This window comes from Felis catus, chromosome E1 (genome assembly GCF_018350175.1).
Source record: "Felis catus isolate Fca126 chromosome E1, F.catus_Fca126_mat1.0, whole genome shotgun sequence".
Lineage (NCBI taxonomy): Eukaryota > Metazoa > Chordata > Mammalia > Carnivora > Felidae > Felis > Felis catus.
This window is the reverse complement of record NC_058381.1, coordinates 14175851-14194837: the sequence shown is the minus strand read 5'-3', so window position 1 is coordinate 14194837 and position 18987 is coordinate 14175851. Positions and strand designations below refer to the sequence as shown.

At 54.2% G+C, this 18987-nt stretch overlaps 1 protein-coding gene across 5 annotated transcripts in view; it reads left to right on the top strand.

The window, feature by feature from the left end:
• Positions 1-18987, top strand: part of RAP1GAP2 (RAP1 GTPase activating protein 2) — a 225421-nt gene that overhangs the window by 17658 nt on the left and 188776 nt on the right. Inside the window, exon 1 of one of the 5 annotated variants that reach the window (XM_019817338.3) lies at positions 557-687. The exons of 2 other annotated variants lie outside the window; for them this stretch is intronic. Coding sequence is in view for 2 of the 3 variants with exons in the window: in XM_045045366.1 (XP_044901301.1) it covers positions 17034-17077 (44 nt within the window). In the remaining variant the exon portion in view is untranslated. Of the gene's footprint in view, positions 1-556; positions 688-16985; positions 17078-18987 lie in introns of those variants that run through there. 2 more of the 5 variants (XM_045045366.1, XM_045045368.1) reach the window with 2 other exon arrangements.

Here is an 18987-nt window from a genome sequence, read left to right as displayed (position 1 = left end):
GGTAACACCATACCTCCCCCCTACATCCACTCCACGCAGAGCTGGAGAGAGCCCCAGAGTGTCCACCTCCGTAGCCCAGGAACCCATGGTGGATCTTTCCACACCTCCCTTCGCCACCGCCCCGCGGCCCCATCCTCCAGAAACTTCTGCAGGCTGGTGGGCTGTTCCCTCTTCTCCCCCGGGTCCCTCGGGCGCGCGTGCCCCGCCTCGCGCCTTTGTTCCCGAGGAGCCGCCTGGGGCAGTTTCCTAGCGCCGGCGACGAAAGCTTCCCGGCCGCGGGCTCAGCGCTCGGGCCTCGGCGCGCCCCCCGTCCCCACAGCGGGGCCGCGGCGTCGCAGGCGGCGGGAGGGCGGTGGGAGGGGGCGGGGGCGGGGGCGCGCGGCCCGGGCGGCGGGGGGCGCGCCCGCCAGGTGCGCGGGCGGCGGCGGCGGCGGCGGCCGCGGGGCGGAGGGCACAGCTTTGTGCGTTCGCGGCCGCCGGCCGGCCGTGCGCGTGTGCGCGCCGCGGTGACGGCGCACGCGGCTGGGCGGGCTGCGAGGGAAGCCCGCCGCCGGGAGGGGGCCCGGGTCCGGATGGCGATGGGAGGACGCCGCCGTTGCGGGCGCACGGGCGGGGTGAGCCGCCGCCGCTGACTGTTGACATTCGGTCCACGTCGAGGAGTGAGCTCTGCGCCGTGCGTCGGAGAAGGTCAGTGGGTCCGGGGCTGGGTGGTGATTCTATGCATAAACAGCCTGGATCAGGGCGCGAGTCCCGGGTGTGACTGAACGCGGAATCGGGGCATATGTTGTGAGTGTAAATGCGTGTGTTCGCAAGGAGAAAGACAGCCCGTACGTGTGTGAGCTCTGTGCTGTGATCCTACAGGGTAATTAAGCGTAATGGGTTGTGTTTCGGAGATGGGGTGACTGTCCTCAGCAATCCATGCGGGTGGGGCATTGCGCACACACATCATGTATCAGGGTGTGTGTGTGTGCGTGAGTGAGATGTTGCTCAGACCCTGTCAAAGTCTCTGGCTAGAGAAGCTGACCGAGGTGGAGGTCAGAGGTGGGGTGTTTACAGGTGGTGGTAGAAGGAAACAGCCGGAACCCCAGGAGGACCTGTGACTAGGCTGGTTTTGTTTGTCTGTTTGTTTTGCCAAAAGGCCATAAACCCCACCCCATCCTCACTCCAACCTGTGCCTGTTGCGGAGAGGGGAGCTAGGATGACGGGGTGCTGGCAGAGAGGCCTTAATGGACCTTCTGGGCAGGGCCAGCCACCAGCCTGCTGCTCATTTCTGGAGGCCCTGGGTGAGTGAGTGAGGGGGGAGTCAGCCTTGGGTGGGGTTCCAGGGCAGGTGTGTGTTCAGGGGACCTCAGAACTGTGCAGAGTCCACTTGGCTTTGCCACCACCAGATACTGCGTGTCTGGACCTGGGAGCTGGCTGGGGGGACATCCTTCTTTCTCCTCATGTTTCCTGCAGCTCCCTCCACACCCTTAACAAACCAAAGGGCATTTACATGCAAGTGGGGTTTGGGCTCTGAATGCCTGGGATCTGCCTCTGTTGAGTGGCCCCCTTCAGAGCAGCCTCCTTAGGGAATAATAGGGTTGTCCTGGGCTGGGCGCCAGGGCTCTTGGGTTCTTTTCATGATTTGTGATCCTGTGGCTGTACCTTAAGCTCGACAGGCCTCAGTTTCCCATGGAGAGGGAAGAACCCCCTCCCCCCCCCGTTTTTGCTGCAGGGTAAGGAGAGCTCAAACAGCTGTGTGTGTGTGTGGGGGGGGGGTAGGGGTGGGTTGGGTAGGGAGGCTGGGAGTGACTCAGGGCGTGTGAGGTCCCAAGAGTGATTTCCCCCAGGAAAGTCCCATCATATCTTTGTGACTTGGGTAGAAGTTGGGGGAGGCTCTGTCCTCACCTCCAAGGAGGTGTATGGGGTTTTCCGAGTCCAGGGGTGGGGCAGGGAGGGTGGCTGTCTGCTAGATCTGGCTGCTCAGGTTTTAAGAAACTACCTCAGGTCCCCTCTCCTTTCCAAGATGTTGAACAGTGGGGGTGAGCTTGGGGACCTGCTTGGGGGCTGGGATGGGGGACTGGAGCTGACGAGCCACAGAAGTTTCTGGGTCGAGGCAGATGCTAAACGTGGGTAGGACCAGGGCACATCTGGCTGGGATTCCTGCTCAACCCAGGGTGTTGAGGCAATTTGGTAGAGGTGGCTTCAGTTCCAGAGAGGACGTACCTGCTGCAGGTGCCCTCATGCCCTCTGCTCCCTGTTTCCCATACCTCGTCTGGATCAAGTGTGGCTGAGCCACTGTGGTTCAGAATGACTTCAGCCTTGAGGAAAAGGGCCCCCTGGTGTGGATGGCCCCCCTGGTGGTGGCAGCATCTGGTTAAGCATAAAGGCTCTGTTGTTACTCAGACCTGGGTTTGAGTCCCAGCACCACCACTCTCTGTCTCCACCTGTGTTCCCCCAAAGCAGAGGCTGAGAGAAAGGCTTGTGTGTGGTGGTTTATTTGAGAAGTGGTCTTGGGGAACAAGGGTGGGGCAAAGGGCATGAAGGGGAAAAGACGAAAGATGGCTGGCTGGCTGATTCAGTGGAGCATGAAACTCTTGATCCCGGAGTCATGAATTCAAGACCCACGTTGGGCATGGTGCTTACTTTAAAAAAAAAAAAAAAAAAAAGACAAGGATACATTATTTTTATTACCACCACTCTGCCCTGGGCAGTCTCCCGAGGAGCCTTAGGGAATGCGTTTCAGAACTGCCCTGCTGGGGAGAGAAATAGGGAAGCGTTCATCCATCAGCTCTGTTCCCCACTGGACAGAGTGGTTTGGTGGACATTAACTCCCACCTGTTTGCAGGCTGCCCACGCGTGAGGCCCCAGTGGGTTCTCGTGGGCGCCCCACACTGCACCTCAAAGAAGGCCCCACGCCGCCCTAGGTGAAGTTTTGCCGGGTGGACCAAATGCCGCTGCTCAAAGTCTGCGGGGAGCTGGTCGTTGCTGACGTGGCTGGAGTAAGAAGTGGGGCAGAGAGGGCTGAAGTGGCATACGTCCAGCACACCGCCTGACCTTGCGCAAATTACCTAACTTCTCAGAGCTTCAGTTTCCGGATCAGGGGTTGTAAATGTTAAATGAGACATTTATGAAAATTTTGAACATGGCGATGGGCCCTTAAACATTGTATTTCTGTATAATCGGGAAGACAGCACATTGTGGGTGGCTCGGATATTCATTCACTCAAGTGGAGGAGGAGGCAGGATTCAGTGACTTCTAATGACAGCCCCCCTCACCTTTGGCCATAGGATCTGAGGCTCCAGGGCCAGACATTTGAGCTGGTCAGTTCCTCCTGGAGCTGTGGCCCAGTCTTCCACATCCCCTGAAACGTTCTGTTTCACGTTCTGTGAATTTGAGCCAGCAGTGCCTTGCCCCTGGGCCGGCTGCTCTTGCTTGTCTCTGGCAGTGAGTGGGGGGGGTGGGTGGTGAGGGGAGCGGTGCTTGAAAGAGTAGTGGCGGGAGGGCGAGTGCTGACATTTGGAGTTGGCAGATGGTTGTGGGCATTGGTCTGGGCCCCTGTCGGTGGGGAGGGAGTTCAGCGCAGGAGGTGGAGGAGGGTGAGAGAAAACGGAGGGCAGGAAGGGAAGGGAGAGTGGCCAAGAATGAGGAGGAACCACGGGCAAGGTAGGGCAAGGTGGGCAGCCTGGGTGGCTGGGATGGCAGGCACAGGCTGGGCCTCTGGGAGAGTGATGGGGTGGCATGAGAGAAGGGGACGACCGTGTTTGAGGATGAGGTGGGGGTCCAAGGGCGTAGGCCCGGCCGGCATCGTATATCAGAGTACAGCATCGAGACTCGGGATCCTCGTTCGCCCTTTCTCCGGAGTGGCTACCAGCCCCTCCCAGGCCACCACCTGCTTTGGAGGGGAGATGCTGACTGCAAACACTTGGTCCTGTCGAGGATGTGCCTCTGCCGAGGCCTGTACCATGGTGGCCCTGGCCTCCCTACCCTCTGCCATCTCCAAGCAATGTGCTACCCCCTCAGGAGAGGTCACACCGTGGGGAAGTTGTCTAGCCGCCTCCTGCTCATGCACAGCCAGCTCAGGCTGGCAATAAAAGGTCACTGTGCCCGTCTGTTGCCTGTAGGCAAGGTCACACCAGCCTAGGCTGGTGCTGTTCAGCAGCCACTGTCTTCATTTACAGCCATTTCAAGATTCCTCTGACCTCTGCAATTTGGGACTCTTTTTGTTTTTAATAATGTTAGTAAAAAAACAAACAGTGATGTCTATCCATCTCCTCCCTTTTTAGAGAGGAATTCTAAATGGAGTCAGATGACACTCTTCTGGTCCACACCTCTGTTTCAGTGCTTTGGTGCTTCTCCAGTGGGAAGTTCTGCTTCATGTCTGATCTTAGCCTGCCGTGCTGCACTTAGTTTTTATTTTTATTTTTTTTCTTTTGCTCTGCCTGCCACAACCCTTCAGGGCTCCGTTCAACCTGCTCAAGATGTAAAGCAGCCATGGGGGCTCCCAAGGCAGATGGGACACCAAGGCAAGGCTTGTGCTTTTGGGGGACCTGGCCTGAAACCAGGCTGTGCTGAGTCCCTGGCCCTGCCCATGATAAGGTCTTGACTTGCAGCTTGCTCTGAGGGCCAGGTGGTTTCCCACCCCCTTCCCTAGGTCAGATCCAGGGCTGGCAGCCTCCTTCCTGGATTATGCTGGGTGTGCCGACTGGGCCCTGAAAGGTCTGGGCCAGCAGATGGCAGCAGGCATGGGCACCTGGGGGACCCTGCTGACTAGATGACTGGTAGTGAGCAAGAGCAGGAGGGGAGTGACAGGCCGCCAGGCACAGTGAGATGTGCCTGTACGTGTGTGCACATCTGTGGAGGGTGCACATCCGTGGAGGGTGTGGGTCCTCTGACTATGTCCTGTGTGCATTGTTGTGTGCTGTTTGCTGGTGTTCTTTCCTCTGGGGATGTGTGTTGGCCACCCACTAGGTGCTTTCCAGAGTCCTAAAGGGTGTGCCTGTCTGATGGCAGGTGATACTTGACCCCACTGGGATTTCCTGGCCCTACCTGGGGCCCCTGAGTCTTCTGCCCTCCCCAGTTCTGCCTTCTCTCCAGGCTTCCTGTCCCTGTCCCTCCCTCCCTCTGTTTTGAGGAAGTTGCCTCTCCCCCACTGGCTGTGTGGGTGCCCACTGCCTTTGGGGCAGGGCCTGGGGAGAGATAACCAGGGCCCCATCCTTTGAACTCTGAGCTCAGGGTGGCAGTGGGTAAGCCCTAGTTTGAGGATATGAGTCAGGAATGGCCACAGGGGGTGGGCAGAAGCTTGGATCTATGTGTCAGTGTGCTTCAGGGAAGTATGTGTGCACCCCTTACACTTGACTACCCCCTCAGAGGCCTGGGTGTCAGTGCAGCCATGGGAGGGGCTCCCAACCCCCACTGTCCATGCTCTCTTCCCCGGTAGCTGTGGCTAGCAGTTCCCAACAGGGAGCAGAGTGGTCTCTGGGGGCTCTGGGCATTCCGTTTGGGGACCTTGGCCTCAAGTAATTCCTGTCACCACAGTCACTTGTATACATGGAGTTCCTCCTGTGCCAGGCCCTGGACTGCACACTGTGCATGTATTAGCTCATGGGCTCCTCAGAGCAATTCTGTGAGGTGGGTTCTGGAAGCATCCCCATTTTATGAGGAAGTGGAGGCTCAGAGAGGCTGGGTCACTTCCACAAGATCACACAGCTAGTAAGTAGTGGAGCCAGGATGTAACCCAGGTCTGTTCTTGATAGTTGCTGCCATTCTGTTCACTCTTCACAAAGCTGGATTTTCACATCCTTGCTGTTTCCCCTGCAGGGAGGCTGTCCCAGATCACGCTCTCCAGACAGGGCTCCCCACCCACCTGGTCGCCTTTGGATCATATCAACCTGTCGTACATACCTGTGTAAAGTTATCCCTCTTTTATCTTTCACCTCCTCCCTCCCAGGCCCCCCAGGGCAGGGATCTGTCTTGTTCACCGATATATCCTCAGCATTAGCAGAGAGCTTGGAACACAGAATGGATATAAATTGCTTTTCTGACACCAGTTCTATTGTGTGTGTGTGTTAAGAGGGGATGTGGTTTTTCCCACACGTGTAACCAAACAATTTTTGGACACCAATAAGGTGTCTGAGAATTCAACTCAATTCTGATGCGATTTACCTGGAGATCATATCAGATTCCACTGGTGAGGATTCAGTCGGACAAGGTACTAGTCCCAAGCCCAGGTTGTTACCAGCGCTTCTGACCGACTGGCTATAAATCAGAGGTTCCCAGGACCTCCTCCTCCTCCTCCTCCCCCCGTTGGGGCAATTTGCTAGAGCGGCTCACAGCACTCAGAGAAACCTTTTACTTACTAGATCGCTGGTTTATCATGAAAGGATATAACTCAGGAGCAGGCAGATGGAAGAGGTGTGTGGGGCAGCATGTGGGGAGAGGGCGCCACTGTCCCCATTCTTCCACCAGCTTGGAAGCACTCCCAACCCGGTCCTGTGTGTTTTTATGGAGGCTTCATTACATAGCCCCAATTGATTAAACCATTAGCCATTGGTGATTGAATCAACCCCAGCCCCTCTTCCCTCTTTGGAGGTCTGAGAGAGAGGTCTGGCCTTCTAATCACGTGATTGGTTCTCTTGGCAACCGGCTTCCACCCCTGGGTGCTTCTAAAAGTCGCCTCATTCACATAACAAGACACCTTTATCAGGCTCCGCACTTCTGAAACTACAAGGGTTTGGGGAGCTGTGAGCCAGGAACTGTAGACGAAGACCAAATGTGTATTTCCTATGAATCACAATATCCCAGGGTGCAATAAACAAGCACTGAGTGAATGAATGAATGAATGAATGAATGAATGAATATATGAAGATATGTGTGACTCAAGGCCCAAGCTCCAAACCCCTCCTCTGTTGCTGTCTCTCACACAGCAGAGACCATGGCAGAGTGGCTAGGGGCACAGGCTCTGGAGCCAGCTCACTGGGTTCCACTTCTGGCTCTATCACCAGCTATTCCGGTTATTTCTACTGCGTAATAAACTGCCCAGAAGCTTATGGCTTAAAACAGTGGTGACATTTATTTTGCTCAGGAATTTGCAGTTTGGGCGGGGCCTGGCAGGGATACTTCTGTCTGCTCTGCGGTCATCCTCTGGGGTGTTTCAAAGACTAGGGGATGGAATGGTCTGAAGGCTCGGTGGCTCATGTCTGGCATTTAAAGCTGGCTGTTGGCTTGAGGACTCAGTCCCTCACCACAGGGGCCTCTCCCTTTGCTCTGTCTTCTTGTCACCCAGGCCATCTCCCTGTGTGCTAGTTCGGGCTTCCTTACAGCATGGTGGCTGGGTTAAGGGGCAAGGACCCCAAGAGAGAGCCAGCAGAAGCTAGTTTATCTTTTTAATTAAAAAATTTTTTCTAAAAAATTTTTTTATATTTGAGAGAGAGAGCGAGAGCGAGAGAGTGAGCATGAGCAGGGGAGGGGCAGAGAGATGGAGACAGAATCTGAAGCAGGCTTCAGGCTCTGAGCTGTCAGCACAGAGCCTGATGCGGGGCTCGATCTCACCGTGAGATCATGACCTGAGCCAAAGTCGGACACTTAACCCACCAAGCCACCCAGGAACCTCTGTTTTACCTTTTCTTATCCAGCCTTGGAAACGATGTGGCATTGCTTCTGCCTGACTCACAGATCCACAGAGATCCAGGAGGGCACGGAGATTCCATCTCTCAGTAGAGGGGTGTCCGTGTCACCTGGTAACAAGAGCATGTGGGACGCGGGATATATTATGGGATGGTGTGGCTGTCTTTGGAAAGTATAATAAATCTGCCACAGTTCCTTCCTAGGAGCGTGACCTTGAGCAAATGACTTAGTCTCTCTGTGCCCCGATTTTTCCATCTGTCAAATGGGACAACATTAGTATGTACCTCACTGGGTTGTTTCTTTAGCAGTGACTGTAGTCCCACCTACAGATCTCCCGGCCTCAGGTGAGGCGTTGGTGCAGGCTTTCACCAAGCTACAGGATCCAGCTCCAATTTCCCACCACTTGCATGGAATACGGGAGGCACCTCACTGTTCAGAGCCCTTTTGAGGTGGGGCTAGTAATGGGGAGAGAAGAGGGGACCTTGATGGAGTGTCTCCATTATTATGTCATTGTAAGTTAGCCTTGCTCCCTTCAAAGGGGCAAGGGACAAGTTTTGATGGAGATGTAACAAGGCTGGGACCCCAGCAGGATTTCTCTGTGCCTGGGAGGGCAAACCCTGCTAGGGCCCCCATCTTCATTCAGGGGAGTCACGAGAGATGAATCATGAACATGTTGTGTTTGAGCTGCAGGGCTGTAAAAAAAAAAAGTGTTTGAGGGAGCTCCTTGCCTCTTTGTCCTCCCAGCCTGCCTCCACCTGAGTCACTGTTCATCTGCCAGAAGGATCGCTCTCTTGCCCAGCTTGCCAAGGTTTGCTCATCCTGGCTCAGCTTGGGGCTGCTCCTTGGCTGGACATTGGTGGGGGCCCAGCCTGGTGGTAGCTCACATCTAGTGCTGCCCTCATTCTCTATAGGAATGGCAGACTTGTTCAAAGCAGGGCCTCTGGTTTGAATTCTGCCATTGTCACCTACCAGCCCTGTGACCTTGGGCAAGTTCCTTAACCTCTCTGTGACTCCATTTCCTCACCGGGATAGAGGACACGGTTGAGGCCAGGATTAAATAAAGTAAAAAGTATGACATAACTGGTTCGTGGGAGATTCTTGAGAAATGGGTACAGTTATTTGTTACAGATGAAAAAAATGCAGAGGGCGTTAAAGTGGTTTCTCCATAGCTATTATTCAATGTCAGAACCCGGGCTGGAACCCACGGTTGTTGCTGATCTCCTGCAAGACATAGAATTCCCCCACACGTGTCCCCCAATCCCTTATGCCAGGGGAAAGTATGGCTACCATTCTAGAAATACAAGCAAGATGCTCTCTTTTCTTTTTCTTTTTTTAAAGTTTTATTTATTTATTTAGAGAGAGTGTGTATGTGAGCAGGAGAGCGACAGAGAGAGAGAAAGAGAGAGAATCCCAAGCAGGCCCCACACTGTCAGCGCAGAGCCTGATGTGGGGCTCGAACTCACAAACCGTGAGATCATGACCAGAGCCGAAATCAAAAGTTGGGACACAACCGACTGAGCCACCCAGGCGCCCTAAGACGCTCCCTTTTCTTCTTTGTGGTACCTAAAGTTGCCTGCAGAGGGTGCTGATGCCCACATTCCAGCCCATTCAGGAGAGGCTCTGCAGTAGGGGAGGGTCGGGAGTGACCCAGCTGGACAGAGTGAGAGCTAAGAGAGCTGGCTCCGTGATCTCCTTTAGCGAGATCTCCTTCAGACAGCTCCTAGTGCCCAAGACTTCCACAGGAAGCTCCAGGGACAGGTAATGGGAGTGTTGTAGTGGATTTGCTACCAGTGTTTCTCACTGGGCCAGAGTCATCAGGGGAGTTTGTTAAACATGCAGGTTCCCTGGCCCCTCCCCAGAACAATGGAGTCACAATTTGAGCAGTTGCATTGGCTAACACACTTATAGGTCTATGCCAGGCATTCCTCTGAAGGCTTCATGCATATTAGCTCATTTACCCCTCCCAACAGTCCGCTGAGGTAGATACTATTATTATCCCCATTTTATAGATGAGGGGTGTGGTCTGAGGCACAGAGAAATTGAGGGACTTGCCCAAGGTCACACTGCTGGTAAGCAGCAGGGCTGGGGTTTGAACCCATGTTAGTTTAAACTGCAGGTGACTCTCACACCCAGTGCATTTGAAAACCACTAATATATAGCCCTGGGCCTGTCCCCTTTTTTATCTCTTTTTGCTTCCTATTATTTGTTATTATTTTAAGTAGTGTTTATTGTGCTTTTCTAATTATAGAAGTAAGACTTGCTTATTTCAGAAAACAGAAAAGAAGAAAAGAAGAAAAAAATCATGATCCTTAATCTCACCCCTTAATAATATGGCCCTGAACATAATATTTAGCCTATTTTATTCCATTCAGAAATATGCCGTAAGTGTCTTCCCTTGTCATTACATGTACTTCTATACCTACTTTATATTGGCGGGAACGCACTCTGTTGTTGGGAGACGCTATCTTTCTTGAACCTACCCTGTTGGTAATTTAGGTCATTTCCATTGTTCCGTAGTTATGGCAACAATAAGCTGGAGACTCTGGAAAGTACAACTTGTCGCATGGCTCTGATTTTTTTTCTTCTTGGGATGGTGTGGAATTGAGAACAGGGTTGCCAGGTCAAAAAGCATGCATACGAAAAAAACAAACCTCTGTATTGAAGGAAAATGTACATGTAGAGAGGTGCACAGATTTTAAGTGTGGGGTGAATGTCCATAAACTTGACTCACCCGTCTAAAACCAACACCCAGTTCCAAAAACAGGCCTTGACGTGTACTTCGGAAGCCCCCTTGGCGTGCATGTAAGGATTCTGATTTGTGTTGTTAAATTTCCTCCGGCACAGTTGTATGTTGGTCTCCTCTGAGGTTTCTCAAGATTAAAGCACAAACTCTTTGCCTAAAAGCAGAATGGATGGAAGAACCATCTGGAGTCAGACAGGGAGAGAGAGATCTTGGCCTGCCCTTTCTGGGGCAAGACCTACTTCCCTTCAGGGTAGAAGAGATGGTCCCAGGACTCGGATCAGTGTCAGTGTGAGCCCCAGATAGTTTAAGGTTTTAAAGAAATGAGGCTTTGTAGCTGCTACCGTTTCTGCTCTTGTTTGTTTATTTTTTAATTTTTATTAAAAAAACTTTTTAGTGTTTATTTATTTTTGAGAGAGACAGAGACAGAATGCGAATGGGTTGGGGCAGAGAGAGAGGGAGGCACAGAATCTGAAGCAGGCTCCAGGCTCTGAGCTGTCAGCACAGAGCCTGATGCAGGGTTCGAACTCACGAGCTATGAGATCAAGACCTGAGCCGAAGTTGGACGCTCAACCGACTGTGCCACCCAGGTGCCCCTGTTTGTTTATTTTTAAGAGCAAACCATTCATAGATTTAACATTTTTTTCTTTAAAATTTTTTTTTCAACGTTTTTTATTTATTTTTGGGACAGAGAGAGACAGAGCATGAACGGGGGAGGGGCAAAGAGAGAGAGGGAGACACAGAATCGGAAACAGGCTCCAGGCTCCGAGCCATCAGCCCAGAGCCTGACGCGGGGCTCGAACTCACGGACCGCGAGATTGTGACCTGGCTGAAGTCGGACGCTTAACCGACTGCGCCACCCAGGCGCCCCAACATTTTTTTCTTTAAATTATAACATGTTAATGGTTAAAAAAAATCAAGCAGCACACAGGACGTAAAGTGAAAGGTCCCCTCCCCCAAATTTCTAGTTCTGGTCCCTTCTTCAGAGGTAAACAGTCTTGGACCATTGCTTATGTTCCATTCCAGAAATTGTCTAGGCATGCATAAGAATTTACGTATTTATTTAAACTAATGAGATCCTGTTAGATGAACTGTTCTTTTTTTTTTTTTCTTAAACTCTTTTTTTAGGTTATCTTTATATAGTAACACACATAAATTCTGCCTTCTTTTCAGTGGCTCCATTGTATCCCATTGTATGCTTTTTCTCCAGTATGGTGACGGTCATTCATGTTTTGTATTTGCTGCTTCAGACAGCGGAAAACTAACATTTGTATGCAAGGATCTTGTCAACTGGTGTGAGTTTATATGTGGACTAAGTCTCTAAAGACAAAATTGTTGGCCCGAAGGGTGTGTGCACTTGAAATTTTAATAGATACTGCCAAATCTCTACAGTAATGATGGGAGTGCCTGTTACCTTATATCCACATACGATTTTTTTGGGTTTCTTTTAACCTTTACTATCTGATGGGCAAAAGTGATACCTTGTCGTTATTTAAGAGATTGAAAAAAAAATTTTTGTTTTTTTACACTTACTTATTTTTGAGAGACAGAGAGAGACAGAGCACAAGTGGGGGGAGGGGCAGACAGAGAAGGAGACACGGAATCCGAAGCAGGCTCCAGGCTCCGAGCTGACAGCACAGAGCCCCACGCAGGGCTCGGACCCACAGACCGCGAGATCATGACCTGAGCTGAAGTCGGACGCCCAACCGACTGAGCCACCCAGGAGCCCCAAGAAATTTTAAGCTGTGATACATTTGATAGCTTTTTAGTGTCCAGCCAGGTTCTGCTTGCAGTTCTCTTGGTAGGCTGGCAGCACTGAGCAGATCGGAATAGACCACATGGTCATGGCTCAGGGTCATGCTCTTGGAGTCTGCTTTTCACTAGCACTGCTCTTGCAATTTTTTTTGTCATCATCTTGCTTTTCAGAACTCACGCAATGGGAAATTCAGTCTGGCCCTAGAGATAGCGCACGTGGGGAAGTGATCAGTGCACGGTAAATCACAGGGCAGATGTTAGATGTCATTTTGTCTCGATCCCCAAGTGTGGATTCCTAACTGATGCATGTTTGCTGGCTCTGAATGCCATTGCACCCTGTTTTCTGGAGACCAGAATGCCCTTCTCTGCCGCTGTTCTTTGTCCTCACCTGGCTTATGAAGGAAGCAGGGGTGAATGTTGCCTCCCCTTTGAGGAATGTTCCACCGAAGCCCCCCAAAAAGCCTGTGACCTGCTCAAGGTGGTTTAGTGGTGGAGGTGGGAGGAGAGCTGAGCCCCACCCCGCATGCTGGTAGTTCATGCTGCGTGTGGAGCGGGGGGCGGATCTAGGCCAAATGATCTAGTGCCGGCTTCTCCAGGGGCATCTGTTTCCGGAGCTTCCTGTAACTGCTCGTCCCCAAGCCTGGGAAAGGAGCTTGTCTCCTCTTTCAGCTCCCACTAGCGGCTGTGAGGACAGAGCTGTCCAAGCAGAGGAAACCACACGGTCTCTCCCTTCCCTCCCGCCCCGGAGGGCCTGCAGATCGGGTGGAGGGGCAGGGGCTTGGGTTTCCTCCTCCTCCCACTCCAGCCGGCTTTCTCAACTCTACATTCCTCTAAAGCCCAGAGAGCTGGGTGGGTTCCCTGGAGCTCTGTCCTGAGCTTGGGGCTCTGGCTGGGACTTGTTCCCCAGCTGGACCAGGAACACCCGCAGGCCTCCCCCACAGAAGCCAGGGCCTTGTGATTTGGTGACCCAGAGTTGGCTCTGTGGACGGGGCAAGGAGCGACCTCAGGACAGAAGGAGCCGGTCTAGCCTGGTGTTGGAAAGACTTGGGCACTCGTCTTTCCGACTTCATTCTTGTCTTCTCTTAGCTGTTGAGCTGTACTTTTCTTTTGTGCTTAGGTTCCCTTGTCTGTAACATGGGCCCTGTGTGAATGGGGCATTTGTGCTGGTTCCAAAGGGGCAGTTTGATCTGGGGACCGGCGCTTGCCGATGCAGACCATTTTATAGAACAGTGACTGTTAACTTGGTCTCTGGAATCAGACCTAGCTCTGCCACCATTGTGCCGGGCAAATTTTGTCAAGTTCCTTCACCTTTCTGTGCCTCGGCGTCCTCCTCTATAAAATGAGGATAGCAGTGTTACCATCTCAGAGGCGGTCGTGAGATCGAAAGGAGCTAAGCGGTGAGGTCGGCGCTGGCCCATAGTACGCTCACAGATACAGGCGCTGCCCTTGGCTCCTCTGTACCCATAGCTTGTCTCCACTCTGACTGCTCCGTAATCTGAGTCAGCGGAGGTCAGGGAGGAAGCTGGGCTGTGCTTGGTGGGGGTAGAAGGGCTGGGCCTGGCTCACAGGGTGCTTCTCTTTTCTCTTGACTCACAGTCCTTCCCAGAGAGCATTCAGACCCCTCGCTGCCCACCCCCACATGGAAGAGGAACTGAGGGGTCAGAGCAGGAGCGACAGGAAGCTGAGCGGGACCGGAGGAGGGGGCGGAATTGTAATAGATAATAATTATAATAGCTCCCATAATGGTGTGGGAGCCCTGTGCTAAGTGTTTACATTTATTTATAATCTTGTGAGCTTGGTGGCAGCCACCATATCATAGAGGAGTACACTGAGGCCTCGGAGGTTAGGTTATGTGTTGGCAGTCACATGGCTCCAAAGCTTGGGAGACTGGCGCTGAGGAAAAGAGAGTGGAAGCTTGCTCTAGAATGCCTCTCACCTCCCTCTAGAGCTCAGAGAGTAAAACATAAGCCATCTGGGAACCTCCCTCTCTTCCTCCAGGCCCTCACTCTGAGGATTGAGGAAGGCATGGGTCCATCTGGACTCTCCAAGGTTCCCAGATCTTAGTGGCTTCAGGGACATCCGGGATGCTGTGAGTCCTGCGCCCCTTCCTGCTGACACAGCCAGGCTATTGCCGCTCCTTGGCCAAGGATCTGAGTGTTGCATTACTCCTTGTCTTTTGTGTTACTATGCAAGAGACCAGAACTCCAGGTGGGAGATTCCAGCCTCTAGGTGGCAGCAGCTGGGACCTTGAAATGCTCCTCCCTGCCTGTTCCCTGGGGCGCCCTGGCGACCTCCAGATGCTGGCACCTGGGCCTGCATCCCTACTGGGTTGTGGCCTCCTACCTGGGTGTTCACCTGGGTATCTCTGTAGATTGACAGGACCGGCATGAGAGCATCTCTCAGCGGCCTCTTCCCCTAGAATACGATGATGGACCACAGGAAAACAGGGTCACACGTGTGGACAGATAAGACTAGATGATGGGTACTCGGAAGTGCCCCAGCTTATTGGTATAACCCCACTTCATTGTCTCACACACTAAGTCACGTGCTCCCATGATGGGTTCACTGTGAACTCCCTCTAATTGATGAAAAACTAAGTAATTTGCAACAGGAAATGTGTTGTTGGTTACCCGCATGACGGCCAGGCCCGTCTGCTTGGCCTGGAGTCAGAGTTGGTGAGGCAGCAGGCTGAGCAGCCACGGGTGCTTCTGACCTTCACTCTTACACACATCAGGCTCTCCCTCTTAGTTGGGACTTCCTCAGTGGAGAGTGAGAGAAATTCAATTCTATTTAAAAAATTTTTAAAAATATTTAAGAAAGAGAGAGAGGGAGAGAGAGAGAGAGAGAGCGTGCAAGCTAGCAAGCATGAGTGGGGGAGGGGCAGACAGAGAGGGAGACGCAGAATCTGTAACAGGCTCCAGGCTCTGAGCTGTCAGTGCAGAGCCTGACCCAGGGCTTGAACCCACGAATTGGGAGATCATGACCTGAGCCGAATCCGAGAGTCAGATGCCGAATGGACAGAGCCACCCAGGCACCCCGCCAGGAGATTTGATGATGTCCTGAAGACCTGACCTCTTCACTGGGTGGCAGTTCTTGCCCCTGCCCTCCTCTGTGTGGTGCTTCCATCCTGTGGTTTAGCAACCTAGGCAGGAGAAGGGGTGTGCTCTGGGAGTGAGTCTTGTTGGGTCCACTGACTTCTCCTGCCCCACTCCTGAGCTAGTTACTATGGTTGCCCTGGTTGGTCAGGCTGGCCAGGTACTCCCTCTGGGGGTGGATGGAGCACAGAACTGTTTTACTCAGAGGGAGGCCAAGTGGATGCAGGGCGAGTAGGACCCAAGGTGTCCATGGTGCCTGTTGAGCATCTGTGGGGTGGGTGCAGTGTGGGGAGAGGTCTGGGCACGGAGTGGACATCCAGCGGGAAGCCAGTGGTCTGACGCAAGCCCAGAGGGTGAACCACAGCATCCTTCCTTTCCTGGTGAAGGTGGGGGCGGAGGATTCGGCCTGAACTGAGGACCACCAGGCTTCTGCCGAGAGGCCTGCTGCCTTAGAGGAAAGGACCCCACCCTTGCCACTCCCAGACCTGAACTGAGCTTGCAGCCCATCCAGCGTGCTGCCTGCCGCCCATGTAGCCTTCCCTGCTTCAGCGGAGTCAAGAAAATAGAAATGCCTGTGCCCTTCGTCCATGACCTGGGGGTGGCCCTCTGGTCCCACAACACAGATCCAGTGCCCAGAGTGGCAGTGGACCCCAACCAGGAAACTGTGGGGAGGGTGGGCCAGTGAGAGAGGCCAGTGGCAGCAGCCACGGTAGCTTTATTTCCCTTCCTCCACTGCTTGGGGGAGCAGGGCAGGGGCCTGGTCCCCACCTGTGTCCCCCGGACCTAGTCTGTGGTAGCCTATGTGCCACACCCCTCCATGGGCTGTCATTAGTGAGCACCTACTGTATACCTGGCATGGTCGGCATTGGTGCATGCAGAGATGAGGGCTAGCTTTTTCTCCCTGCTAGAAAGAAACACACTTGCACACACATGCCACCTTCCCACTGCTGACCTCTGCTTGGGCACTTGAGGGCGTCTGAGAAGCACAGATCTGTGACTGTGCGTGTGTACATGTGAACATACCTTGAGGGCGTGTGTGCAGTCTGAGTGTGTGCACGTGGGTCTGTGTCCACGTGTGAGCCTGTGTCACGGGGAGTTGTGTGTATATGAGATGTGCAGGTGTCTCTGTTGAGTCTATATGAACCGGCATGTAGATGTGCGGTACCTGTGCGCATGTGTGTGTGGGTGTGTAACGACACTTATGTGAGCATGCCTGTGCACCTGTGGGTCCTGTGCATCTATATGTGCACACGTGCGTGTGCCCCTGTGCTCATGGCAGTGCACGTGTACTCGTGTCCACAAGTGTGCGGGTGTCCTTACCTGTGTGGGGCTGATTTATCTGGTGTGTGCTGAGCCATGGTGGAGCAGGAAGGCAGAGGTCCCATCCTGGGCACCTGCAGGGAGTGGGTGTGAGGAGCCATCTGAAGGGCTCCCCAGCCTTCCAGCGAGCTCTTTCCCTCACAGGTACGTCTGTGGGACTCCTCCGGCCTCTTTTGGGTTCTGAGAAGCCAGGGCTGTGTGGGACCGAGCTGCCAACTCGGGCTGTGGTGCAATCTGCCAGCCGAGCCCCTTCCGGAGCTGCGGGTTCCTCTGGGCATGGGGAAGCTGCCCTCTGCGACCTCCCCTGCCTCCTTGGTGCCTCCTGGAGGGCAGGACACACCTCCCAGCCCCGCGGCCTCGCCCACAGGAAGTGCTGGGGTTGGGGGCAGGCAGTGGGGGAGGTGCCACACCCAGTGTCCCGCCCTACGCCTGTGGCCCTGCTGACCCCACTGCACTGTCACCTTTTTGCCAACAGTCCTGAGGACATCGCAGGGTTCCGGGGCCCCACGGCCACAGCCATGTTTCGCAGGAAGCGCAGTGTCTCCTTTGGGGGCTTTGGATGGTGGGTGACAGATGGGACGGCGGTTGAAGGGATGGGAGCGAACCTAGCCGCGACGTCTTGCATCTGCTGGGGCTGCCTGTGTGAGCAGAGGGCTCAGGTTGTGCCTGAGATCCGGGTGGGTAGGAGGGTGCATTGCAGATGCCGTGGCCGGATGGAGGTGGCCGGGGTATTGGACATTAAGCTTTCCCTCACTCACCCTGGAGTAGGATCTAGGGAGTTCGGAGGGTTGGAGCCGGAGCCAGTGTGAACAAGGCTGCGTGGCTGTGGCTGAATGTTGTGTCTGTGCCTGTTCCCATGTGTGTGTGGCATGTCTGCAGCTCCCAGTCTGTACAGCCAGGTATGAAGTGTGTGCCTGGCTGGGTGGGTGTGCTGTGTGTGTGACCACGTGTGCACTTGGCGCTTCTGAGCAGGTGTGTGTGCACGTCTGGGCTTCTCTCGCTTTGAGTGCCCTTGTCTGGGCAGGTGTGCCACACACTCCTCCTGTGTCCGCTTTGTACGTGATGTTGTGATGGGGAGTCTCCTGCACAGGGGACCTCTGGGCTCAGTCCTCTCCGTGGCAAAGGTGGAGAAGGCAGGGCACACCCATCTGCACAGGTCCCGCCCCCCGCCCGGCCAGCCAATCCCGGCTCTGTCCCAGCCGGAGCAGCTGGGTTTGCGCTTCTCCCCTGGACCTCTGGGCCACCTTTTGCCACTAAGCTTCTGTCTGGGACAAGGGAGAAGCTCTTTCCTCCCTAGGGGGCCAGAAAACGGGGAGACCAAGGTCAAAGACTTGTCTATGGTTACCAGCTGCTGGCAGCTTCTCCTCAGCTGGGGAACGGGGTCAAGTGGTTTTCATTATCGGTTTCCTTTCAGCTTGTGGACCTGGGGCCTTGTCAAAGATTCCTGCTGCTGCAGGGAGGGTGGCCAGGGGTGCCCTGGTGTGGAGGCTGGCGGGCTAACTGGGGGGACACAGAGGCGAGGGACAGAGGGAGGGGGCCCAGGGTCTGGGAGGAGGTGGGTTCTGCTCCTCTGGCTGTTTACGCTTCTGTGTGTGTGCGGCTTTTGACTTCCCTTTTCCTCCTCTCTGGAGGCTCTTTGCCATCCACCCTCTGGCAGGAGGGGTTGTGGGTGCTCCATGTTTGGCAGTTGGGGACAGCGAGGATGACATGATGCTACAGGTGGCACAGTGTGGCCTAGTGCCTGCTCACAGGCCCTCCCTGATGGCGGGGCCAAGGGGTTCCTGTCCCGAGGGTGAGGTCTGGGTCCAAATCACCTAGTGTGCTTCCCAGTCAGGCTGGCTGGGATCGCTACAGGACAGGGCCCAGGCCATGAGAGGGTACCTCTGAGACCCACCCTCCTCTGGAAGGTGTGGAGCAGAACGAGGAACTGTGTGTGGCACGTTGTACGTGCTCAGTACACGCTTATGGAACGACTAAGTGAAGTGTTTCTTGCCCACGACAGACATTGGGTAGGGGCTCCTTGAGTCTGAGGGGGTGCAGGGCTTCCTGGTGGGCTTGGAGGGTTAGAGCAGCCGTCATCTGGAGATGGCTGCCAGCTGGGAGGCTTGGAGACTAAAGTGCAGATTCCTGGAGCCCTGGTCCACTCCACACCGCGAACAGAATCTCAGGGGCCGGTATTTTGGAAGCTCCTTTGGATGCCAGGGTGGATAGCCAGTGGCATCAGCGGCAGACAAGGTGAAGAGAGAGAATGGGGTGGGGAGGAGAGAGAAGGCGCCAGGGAGAACCTTGGGAGTTTGGCTTTCTGAAAGAGAAAACCTCGGTTTCACGGCTACTGCCCTATCTCCTGTCTTGGCCCTGCAAAGGCCACAGGCCCTGCCCTCCCAGGGCCACACCCTAGCGTGGGAACCCTGTGGATAGATTGCCGGGTAGGTGTGGATGTGGGTGCTGGGCCAGGGGTTGCTGTGACCCACT